Genomic DNA, 11,485 nt, shown 5'->3' on the forward strand with positions numbered 1-11,485 from the left:
TTGGGTTGGGATGTTGTTAAGCTGGTCTGTGCAGATACATAGTTTTATTTAATCCTTTTAAATGCTGAAATTGCAGCATGGGAAGAAAGTGCAACATCCCAGTATCTTATGCAATTGCAAAATCGCAGAAATGTTAATTGCTGTTCTTTAATTTACATAATTATGTCTGTAAGACTGTAGGCTACAGGTAGGCAACACATGCAGTAGGCCTAGATTTGATTTGATTGATTGATTGATTGGTTGGTTGATTGATTGATTGATTTGAAATTGTATTCACCCCATAATCTAATGCCTCCCCTTCCCAATAATTCTGTTGCTGGGTCTAATTGCAGTGACTGACAGAGTTCAACATACTGCTACTTAATAAACCCCCCCTAAAAGACACTCAGGGAAACGATGCTGGAAATAAATAAACCGCAATTAAGAATCACATTTGCCTTTGACAATACATTCTGTATGAGTAAAAAACAAACAAAAAATTGTCAACCACCTGTCAATGATGTATAAAATGCTTGTAAAAAAAACTAAGAACTTTAGACACTCACAGTAATGTATAATGGTGCAGGCGATTCATCTGTATTGATGATAAACCTTGCCATGCCATTAGGTGAGGTGGTGCTCTGCTGCTTGCCTGGATCTACCTCCACTGTAACATGTGGTGCAGGAGTGCCGTCAGGATTTAAAACTTCGACCTGTCATTGAAAAATAAATAGGATAACAGTAAAAAAAAGTCCATGTAATAACACTGTGTTATGTACTAAATGTAAGCAATTTTCACTTTATTGTGTGATAACACTCACATTTTATACCAAATGATTACATATTGTGGTGGTTATTACAAAATACTTTTTTTTTATGATGAAAATGTAAACAGCCAAGTTTGGATAATTAAGCTACATTAATTTAATATCCCATTTAATAACCATTAAATCATTTAATAATGATCCCCTTGGCAATATAGCTGACTCTGAAACAGTAACAAGATCAGCTTGATCCAAACTCTGGATTGACTACTACAATAGTATTTTGTCAGGGCCCACAAAAACTAAACTAATGAATCAACTTTTTTTTTTTTTTTTTTACATAAGCACAAAAGTAAATGTGTACTTTACCAGAATCTCGAAGGTCATTCCTGGTTTAAAATATTTGGGCGTTCTCCTGAAGTGGATAGTGTACGGTGATGTGACAATCTGGATACCTCTTAACTCTGCCTCCACCATTTCACTACCTATGCAAAGATATATGCACATGCACAAACTAATTAATACCTAATTAATCTTTCTTATCTATTTCTGAATTATTTATGTCAAATACATAATATACTTATGTAAATACAATGTCTTTGTTTTCTTTCTTTCATCTTTGGGAAATTTGTGACATCAATATTTCATTTGAGCATGCTGAATCAGTATGATTAAAAAAATGATCGGACACCCTGACCCTGGTCGCCCCTTTTTTACCGCTCTCTGTCAGAACACTGACAGCCACATATATAAACCTCCCCACCAAGTCGAGGATGTTTGGGAAGATTTGTGTGATATGCTCTTTCTGCAGTGTGACCGATCCAATACCGCTCTTGATCTAATGTGACAAAAAGCAAACATGTTTCTTGATATACAGTAAGTAAGTAAGTGGACACCAAATGTTAGAAATATATCTGCAGTTCCAGAGATGCATGTATGTATGTAAGTATTGGTTTACCTCCACTCTCTGAAGAGAACTTGGAAAGCTGTTTTTTTTATCATCTTGCATAACCCCAAATACGACATAGGCCATCCCATCTACCTCTTCCCCAAATAGATATCTAAAATCACAAGAGAAGTACATGTTTAAGCCCACAATGAAGCAAAGCAGAGCGCATTCCAGCAACGCCTTAGACTTCTCAATTGCTGAATGATACCTTAACATTAAAGTGATATCACTGTCATACAAATTCAGACATCTTACCATCCAAACATCTGAGCATGTGCCTTATAGAACAGGTAAAGAGCCCCAGAACAAGATCTGAGCGCACCTATACTTCAAATTAATCAAATATAAAACTTGACATACTCAGCTTTGATGTTGATGGTGATATTTGGACTGTTGACATGAAAGAAGGAATCCTCACTTGCCAGTTTCACCTCAAAAGAAGGCAACACTGAAAAATGAAGTGCATTTTGTTGTGTGTCCAACACTAGATGAACAGTAAATGAATGTTGTAATATGTATTAAATAACAGTGACTCACCGTACTCTTTGACCTCAAACTCTGCAGAGTAGCTCTGCTTTGGGGTGCTGGGGAACTTTGCCACCACTTTCCACAGTCCAGGACTGAACACACACACACACACACACACACACACACACACACACACACGCAGAAGGAAATCCCTTTCTTTTATCAAATTGATGACTTTAACTCTGGGCTATTTACATACATTTATCTAACCAAATATGATTTGGAGCGGCTAGGAGTACATTTTTTGTGCACACAGATGCACTGATGAAGTGAACTACCTAGTTTTTAAGCCAGAGGGAGAAGGTTGGTGTGTGATTGATTGAAAAGTTTTTAGAAGATGTAAATTGTTGATTGTATAGGTTAGTTCTACAGTGGTATTTGGCAGATCATTGCATAAGAAAATCAGGTGGATGGATGTGATTTTAAAGTGTGTGCATTCATTTCCAGTTACATTACAGTCGCTAACACAATCCCACATAACAACCCACAACCAAAACACTATTTGGGATGGGGTTAGTTATGGCATGATCTGTGTTTTTGTCTGCAACTAACACTTGTCAAATTATCTTAAATTATATGGAAATAGCATTTCATTCTTCACCAAATTAACCTTTGTTGAATAAGTCATGCATCTTTACACACAGTGGGTATACTTGGATGAAGACATGCCGTAGTTGTGCGTTGATAGCCTACCTATAAATTTAACATAGGTGTTATTATGGCGAAAAGAAATCAATCCTGAGTTAAGGTTGATTTTATAGTTCACTGTACAGTTGCTTTATGTTGTGGCCTGTTAGTAGCTGATACAGCTGTTTGGTTTAGTGCTAATTAAAACCTTTAGATGCAACAATAAATCATTTTACCGGTACTACCAGTGCCATGTCAAGTGTACTACCAGTGCCCTTGATTTGTTAACCTGTCATCCCTTCATCCATGCAACAAAGAGAAACTAGCTAAACTACATTGTTTACTAAACAATTTATTTAGCAGGTAATAAACTACAGACAAAACTACAAAATAAACTCAAGTACTGACCTGGCAATTTCGTTGAGGTTGTATTGTCCAGAATGCATCCCTGACGTCAGAGAGACTTGCTCAAGTGAAAAAACGATGCCATTAGGGTTCTAGAAAAAAGCAGTATATAGCAGTCACTGGTAATAAGTTGTCACCCGTTTACAAATTGTACAAGTAAACTTTCCTTAAATGATTAAAGCATCATATTCTGTCTACCTGTATGGCTGATCAGCTCTATGCATATGTGTGTATATGCACTGACACCTAATTGTATAATATGACCTGTTTATCAATGCTGTATTTATGATGGATAAATACCACAATCTCAGTGACAACATAAGCATCAGTATCCACATTCCTATCCAAGGCCTTCATGCCAGGTGTCAATGCAAAAATCCGGTAATGGACTGCCAAAGAGAAAATGGGAGAGACAGAGAGAAAGAGGGAGAGAAAAGGCACCATCTTATGTTTCATCACAGTCACTTAATTATGATAAATATATTAGTGGTTTCTTATCTTATGTAACATGTACTGTACATCTTATTTATCTATCTCTTTTATTTCTTTCTGAAGGGTGGGAAGTCTGACTTTTTTGGGCAAGCAGAGGATGGTCAGCCTTTAAGATTGATTATATTAAAAATATAAATATATAACCAGAATTACTGCCTGATTGTATGCCTCTGCCAACCAGTCAAGTTGCAGTTTACATCCATGTCTGCCTAAACTCTGCCTAAATATGGACTATGGACTATGAACTCTTCCCAGTCTGCTGGAGTGGAGGTTGTTTGGTTTCACCTGAGGTTGCTCAACGTTTGCCAGATCAATTCTTCATATATATTTGTAATTTATCTGAAACACGATTGCATGTCTGTCATGTTGTGGGAGAGGAATCCCTCCTCTGTTGCTTGTCCTCTGGTCTATGAGTAAAGGATATAGTTATAAAAGGTTTGCTTATGTAGGCTATGACTAAGAAGTGTTACTTTACTATATGAATATATGCTCACCTTACATTTTTACTTTAAAAGTTAGACGACAAAGACGTGGCAAAATGTCTGCACATTTTGTTAATGGTAATAAATCTAAACTGAAATCAATTCAGTTGATTCAGTCACGTGGTCTCTTTACTTTTATCCTAAAGAGATACATCACCAACATACCCCTTGTTCCAGAGAAAAAGCCAAAAGGGAGTGTATAAAGCCAGACTAGATTTATTATTGTGCCCTAGTGGAAAGCTGCTGTTGTCTAGTTAATTGTAATGTTTAGACTTTTGAAAATAAGGGAATGTTGCTGTTTTCTAAAATGCTGTTGTCTTTTATGCTACAAAACAATCAAAAACTTTGAAGGAAGAAACACTTTACATGGGTACTCAGCAGTGATGTTGTGTGTACCTTTGCTGTTGGGGGTGTAGAGGGTCTTATCAGTCTGGATGAAGATGTAGTCAGACTGAAAGGACACTAAGACGACTTTCTCCAGCTCGACATGAGGGAACTTAGCTTGCAGGTACACATACTGCTTAACGTTGCGATCCTTACTGAAGCGACCAGCAGGGATCTGAAACCAGTATGAAGAGACACAAACAGTATATGAAGAGCGGAGCAGGGTATGTCAAGTGGATTTATAGATGCAGATGCAACTAATAAGACTACAACTTATGTTTTGGCCATGGCATCATGTAACAGCAACATACTGTATATGTTAGTATTTCTACATTACCTTAATTTGTACTAAGTCCTGGAATTTCTTTGTCGCAGTAAGGCTCACAGATGTGGATGTGATACTTATGTCTTTGGTTGGATGGTTCATCACTTTGATTTCAACCGTGTCTCCATCGCTGCAGGTCTGACAATCTACAAAGATGTTTTCTTGTGTTCCTACTCTCAACACGTTGGGGGCGGACATCACCTCCCTGTAGAACAGTGGGGAGAGACAGATGGAGGGTGAGGATACAGTTGTCTCTCGCTATAACGCGGTTCACTTTTCGCGGACTCGCTGTTTTGTGGATTTTTTAGTGTAATTTTGCATACTTTTTTTACAGCGTACTGTACAGTATGAACGCGCATTGTGTTCTGCATCCTGATTACGCAAGTGGTAGGAAGAGTACATTATTGTACAAAAATGCCTGTCTGAGAATAGTGTATAAAAGTGTGTGGTTAGGGGTTTTACGGCCTTAAAACATGTATAATAATTGTAAAACTTACTTCGCGAATTTCGTTTATTGCGGATTATTTTTAGAATGTATCCCCCGCAATAAATGAGGGACCACTGTACACATAATTTATTATTTGGCAAACACTTTTGTCCAGTGTGACTTACATATTAGGTACAACTGTAGACACAATAAATCAAAAAGAAGTCTTTAAGAATAAGTGCTGTGACATTAACTTCCATGTCCCACTTAACAGAAGTCCCACAAGGCTACAGGGGCATGAAATGCATAGGAAATGACAACTTCATCAGACTGATAGATGTTTTTTATTGTCACAAAATGTAGGCACTATCATGCCCTCATATATTTGTGAAAGGCTTTGGGGAAATGATTGTAAGGACTAGACTTTAAAGTGATCTACTGATTATTTAAGATCCAGCACAGAATCAACATGTCAGGCCGGGGCTCGAATGAGGACTCAGATGCAGAGTTCAGGCGGATAGAAGCTTTTATTTGGGTCTTCAATAACCCTCGAAAGAATGAGGCTATAAAAGTAGGCCTGAATAAAGAGAAACAAAAAATCACTCCGAAGAGGAAAAACGCTGAACTAGGTTAATCACAAAATAAACAAAATCAAAATCACTCTCTACGAGGAAAACAACAAAGGGGCATAAACTAAGGACGCTCTGACAAAACTCTAAGCTAATCTTTCAGAAACAAAAAGGGCTAGGCTAAGAAAATACAACAGAAAATCACTCTGACGAGGAAAGAAACAAAAGATCTCTGGAACTATGATGCTAATACTAAAGCTACAAAATTACAACGAAAAATCACTCTTACGAGGAATAACAAGAAGATCACAAAAGCAAGGCTATGACTATGGTTTAGGAACAAAGGCTTGGGTGTACGCTGAGACAGACGAAACACTTCGGCACAGGACAAAGGGAGACGCAGACAATATATACACAGGGTAATGGGGAACAGGTGGAAACAATCAGGGCAGGGAAGACAATCAGACCGGTGACACATGAGGAAGGGCAAGTGACCTGAAACGAGAGGAGAGTTAACTATCAAAATAAAACAGGAAATGACAAGACATAACAAAAACCCAGCTTGACCTCACCGCGGTGTGACACAACATTTCATAACTGTTCTGGACTCTGTTCGTTGTGTCTGGTGCAATGATTTACTATGTTCCCGACAACAGTTTGATCAATTTACTGGCATATTTGCAGAGAAAACAGCACCTAGACCTTTGTGACAAAAACTGCAAACAGGACTGCAGCTGCTCATTGTGTAAGACAGAAGTGAAATGGGACTGAATAAAACTAATATTGTCAATCTTCTAACTCTTTAACAATCTCTGGTTTTTATGTCACTCCCATCACAGTTTTTACTTAACTGCCATATATCAGTCAAACACATTTACGTTTCATACGTTGTATAATTAAATAACATTACTGCATCGCTGCCCTCAAAATTAATGATATAATTAATTGTCATTCATAAGCCAATAAAGACAAAAATAGGAATTGCATGAATAATTGCATCAATTGAAACTGTTTCTGTATGGAGACTTACAGTCACTCAATCAAAAACTAATTTCAGCAACAACAGTTGCGCTAAGAAGTCTACATCATATTCAGGAATTGTTCTGCTTTGTGGTGTGAATGTGTTTGAGAATGACATTTCATGAGCTGCATGTGATGGGATCTGTTCCTGATTAGTTTTTTTCCAATAAAAATGTCAATAAAAGCATTTATATTTAAAAGGTAATGGCTGTTATGAATTTAATATTTTGCATGTGTGGCTTTACACAATGAGCCTATTGTTAGAGAGGGAGACAGAAAAGTAGTGTGACCTAATTTTGGTCATCAAGACTAACTAAGTGGATCTGGATCATTTGAAGATCATGCAAGTAATTAGAAATAAAATAAAGTAACAGGAAAGGCAGGTCTACTTACACTGAATATACATCAGCCACAGAGAAAAAGGCCAAAAAGACCAGCAGCCACAGCTGGGTACTCCTACGGGATCCCATATCTGCTGCCAATGTAGTACTCTCACTATGCAACAACTTACCTCTTATAACTTATATCACTGCCTGGACAGTACAGGAGGTGGGAGGACAAACTAAACACTGGATCTAGGCCAGACCTAGAGCCAGGAGCCTGTCCCTCTCAGGGGTCAGGCCACCAACCTGAGCCCTGCTGGGAAGGGGTGGAACAGGGTTCTGTTCGCCTGGGACAGCAGATCCCTGCGTTGTGGGAGTTTCCATGGCATGCCATCCAAGAGTTGTGGAATCACTGAGAACCATGGCATGTGGGGCCAAAAAGAAGCCACCAGAATCAGCCTCCCCACTTCCACCTGCAACCTTCGAAAGAGAAGCTGGAGAAGGGTGAAAGGAGAAAAGACTTCTTGCACCATGGCCGCCATTAAGCCCATGAGGCAAAGGCAGAGCCCCTAGCTGCCCTGAGAATGCAGCTGGAAGTGACCGAGGCAGGCCTTGAAGGCTTGCTGCCTCTTCTGTGACAGCACGATGGTTGCAGTCCAGGAGTTCAGGACTGTGCCGAGAAACATTATCACCTCGTAGTTGAGGCGTAACCCCAGGCCATGAACGTGCTCCAAGAGCAGGGCCACATGACTGCGGCATTGCTCCTCTGAGACTGCACAGACCAGCCAATCGTTGAGGTAAATGAGGATCCTCAGTCCCCAGAACAGGACGAAGCCCTCCATCCCACTTGGGTACCAGGAAATAACGGGAGAAAAAACCCAGACTGGTGATCTCCGTGGTAGACCTGCCGTATGGCTTTCTTCTCCAGAAGGGAGGACAGCTTGGCCTGCAGTACTTCTGCATGGTGAGGGTCACTCACCGTGGTGAAAATGGCCAGTCTTGTTACACGGGGTTGGCGAAAAAATTGCAAATGGTAGGCCTGTGTCATGGTTGATACAACCCACAGGTCCACCCCCAAAACCAACCACGCTGCCCTGAAATGGGCCAACAGGGGGCTGGCTGGCTGGGTTTCAGTCTGATCCCTAGTCATGTCAGAAAGGCATGGACCTGTCCGCTTAACACCAAAGAAGTGACACGCTTCTCTGGTCTGTGCAGGCATTATAAAACAATCCATGCAGCTGGCCGGGTACTCCCTAGATAATGTGGCATGCTGATGCCCCAGACACAGCACTCACTTAACATGCCATCCTCATGGGCATGGACACCCCACAACCCACACAATAGTGATTCCTGCTGGCCTTCCATACTGCCCTTTTTTTTCCTGTTTTCTTTGTCTCAGGGGCTGCAGCAACCAGGAAGCCCACTTCCTCTAACTAAACTAGTTTGCTAGCTCATGAACTTTCTGTGGACTCTTTCTTTTTCTTTTTTTTGTGCGAGTGTGGAGCCGCGAGCAATCTGCTCTTGTTAAGCAATACGCCGGTATGGGGGAAACGCCAGCTTGACTTCTTGGGCGGCTGTTTGCAGACTAACGTCTGCGCTCAGCCGAGATCCCACCGGACGCGTCAGCTCGCCGACTGCAAGCAATACACCAGTATGGGTTTTACACTGCACCCTGACTCAGGTGGAGATCCAAATTCACTGATTCCACACCAACACAGGTGCTTTATAGGTAAACCTGGGGGCATGGACCGGGCGAGCTGGTGTGTCTTAAAGAAGTATCAACGTACCCTGCATGCATGGGGGTCCTTCCCCATACATATGAAATATGTAACAGAGTGGAGAGATAGTCTCGAGACAGTAGAGAACTGCCTGTTTCTGTTAACACTGACTGTTACCCGAAATGAAGTATTGAGATGAGATAAAATGCCAGGTGGTAGTATTTCAACAAAGTGGATTTAAAGAATCACATAACTAAACATAAACAGACGCTTTAAAAGCATGTATATAATTGTATAATATTGGCCCTTTTACTTGTCACATAATTGTAAAGATCCTGTAGAACTTATGAGCGTTTCCTCAGTGGATCTAATCGGTCAATGGTTATGCTATTGACGCATTTGGATATGATACTGTCATGAAAACAAGCTGTGAAAGAGTCACTACACTCACAATAGACAACTCTTCATAAACCACCATAATGTCTGGTCTTCCTAAAAGTCCTCCTAAAGCGCAGTATCTTTTATATCACAATACATTAAGTCCTGAAAGGAAAGTTTTATTTTCTTCAGTTTCTCTATTGCTGACATCCATGGGTTCTGTACTGCTGGACCATCTTCTCCATGCCCACACAGGTAGGTTCATATTTTGTTGTTACACTCTGCTTCTGTGGGCCATACTCCAATCCAGGTCCTCTCACTGAGTACATACCGATACCTGAGGAGGAGCAGAGCGAAAAAATTGCAAATGGTAGGCCTGTGTCATGGTGGATACAACCCACAGGTCCACCCCCAAAACCAACCACGCTGCCCTGAAATGGGCCAACAGGGGAGGCTGGCTGGCTGGGTTTCCCAGTCTGATCCCTAGTCATGTCAGAAAGGCATGGACCTGTCCGCTTAACACCAAAGAAGTGACACGCTTCTCTGGTCTGTGCAGGCATTATAAAACAATCCATGCAGCTGGCCGGGTACTCCCTAGATAATGTGGCATGCTGATGCCCCAGACACAGCACTCACTTAACATGCCCATCCTCTAGGGGCATGGACACCCCACAACCCACACAATAGTGATTCCTGCTGGCCTTCCATACTGCCCTTTTTTTTCCTGTTTTCTTTGTCTCAGGGGCTGCAGCAACCAGGAAGCCCACTTCCTCTAACTAAACTAGTTTGCTAGCTCATGAACTTTCTGTGGACTCTTTCTTTTTCTTTTTTTTGTGCGAGTGTGGAGCCGCGAGCAATCTGCTCTTGTTAAGCAATACGCCGGTATGGGGGGAAACGCCAGCTTGACTGTCTGGGGCGGCTGTTTGCAGACTAGACGTCTGCGCTCAGCCGAGATCCCACCGGACGCGTCAGCTCGCAGACTGCAAGCAATACACCAGTATGGGTTTTACACTGCACCCTGACTCAGGTGGAGATCCAACATTCACTGATTCCACACCAACACAGGTGCTTTATAGGTAAACCTGGGGGCATGACCGGGCGAGCTGGTGTGTCTTAAAGAAGTATCAACGTACCCTGACATGCATGGGGGTCCTTCCCCATACATATGAAATATGTAACAGAGTGGAGAGATAGTCTCGAGACAGTAGAGAACTGCCTGTTTCTGTTAACACTGACTGTTAACCATGAATGAAGTATTGAGATGAGATAAAATGCTCAGGTGGTAGTATTTCAACAAAGTGGAATTTAAAGAATCACATAACTAAAACATAAACAGAAGCTTTAAAAAGCATGTATATAATTGTATAATTATTGGCCCTTTTTACTTGTCACATAATTGTAAAGATCCTGTAGAACTTATGAGCGTTTCATCAGTGATCTAATCGGTCAATGGTTATGCTATTGACGCATTTGGATATGATTACTGTCATGAAAACAAGCTGTGAAAGAGTCACTACACTCACAATAGACAACTCTTCATAAACCACCATAATGTCTGGTCTTCCTAAAAGTCCTCCTAAAGCGCAGTATCTTTTATATCACAATACATTAAGTCCTATTTAACTTTGACATCAAACTTTTTTTTTGGTTTGTATTCACACAGAACTTTCTCTTTTCTCTCATTTCTGGTTTTCCTCCTAACTCCAGACTTCTCCTTTGTGCTTGGCATCATCTAGTGTCCTCATAGTGCGAACGAGGGACAGGGTCACTCTTGTTCTATGATATTTGATATGGTGACATAATATCTTGTCATTTTTAAATGTGATCAAATCTCTTCTTACTCATGAATAAAAAGAAAATGGCACGTTTTCACTGGATCACTTCACACGGTTGTTAGAAGTCAGCTGTTGATGTGGGTTTCCAACTTATTAATTATTACTAATAATACATTTCACCAGCTTATTCCTGAACCTCTTATCCTCTTTCCTTATACTTAAATGTTTTCCCCGGTAAAGACACCCTGCAAGTACTTTATCGATACCCCGTATGTACTAAGTATTAACACTATAATTTGTGGACTGTAATGTAAAGTGTTACAAAATAATGCAAAATAAA

At 40.5% G+C, this 11,485-nt stretch overlaps 1 protein-coding gene across 1 annotated transcript in view; it reads right to left on the bottom strand.

Annotated features, from left to right (window-relative positions):
* LOC104925397 (complement C3-like) overlaps positions 1–7,479 on the bottom strand; it is a 30,360-nt gene extending 22,881 nt beyond the window's left edge. Inside the window, exons 1-11 of the mRNA XM_027282993.1 lie at positions 7,345–7,479; positions 4,948–5,140; positions 4,623–4,785; positions 3,553–3,641; positions 3,256–3,344; positions 2,230–2,312; positions 2,053–2,140; positions 1,702–1,804; positions 1,461–1,581; positions 1,113–1,228; positions 546–692 (exon numbers count right to left, since the gene is read on the bottom strand). Coding sequence (XP_027138794.1) covers positions 546–692; positions 1,113–1,228; positions 1,461–1,581; positions 1,702–1,804; positions 2,053–2,140; positions 2,230–2,312; positions 3,256–3,344; positions 3,553–3,641; positions 4,623–4,785; positions 4,948–5,140; positions 7,345–7,421 — 1,269 coding nt within the window. The 5' untranslated portion in view covers positions 7,422–7,479. The remainder of the gene's footprint in view (positions 1–545; positions 693–1,112; positions 1,229–1,460; positions 1,582–1,701; positions 1,805–2,052; positions 2,141–2,229; positions 2,313–3,255; positions 3,345–3,552; positions 3,642–4,622; positions 4,786–4,947; positions 5,141–7,344) is intronic.
* Between the last annotated feature and the right edge of the window lie 4,006 nt (positions 7,480–11,485).

Source organism: Larimichthys crocea, chromosome X (genome assembly GCF_000972845.2).
Source record: "Larimichthys crocea isolate SSNF chromosome X, L_crocea_2.0, whole genome shotgun sequence".
Taxonomy (NCBI): Eukaryota; Metazoa; Chordata; class Actinopteri; family Sciaenidae; genus Larimichthys; species Larimichthys crocea.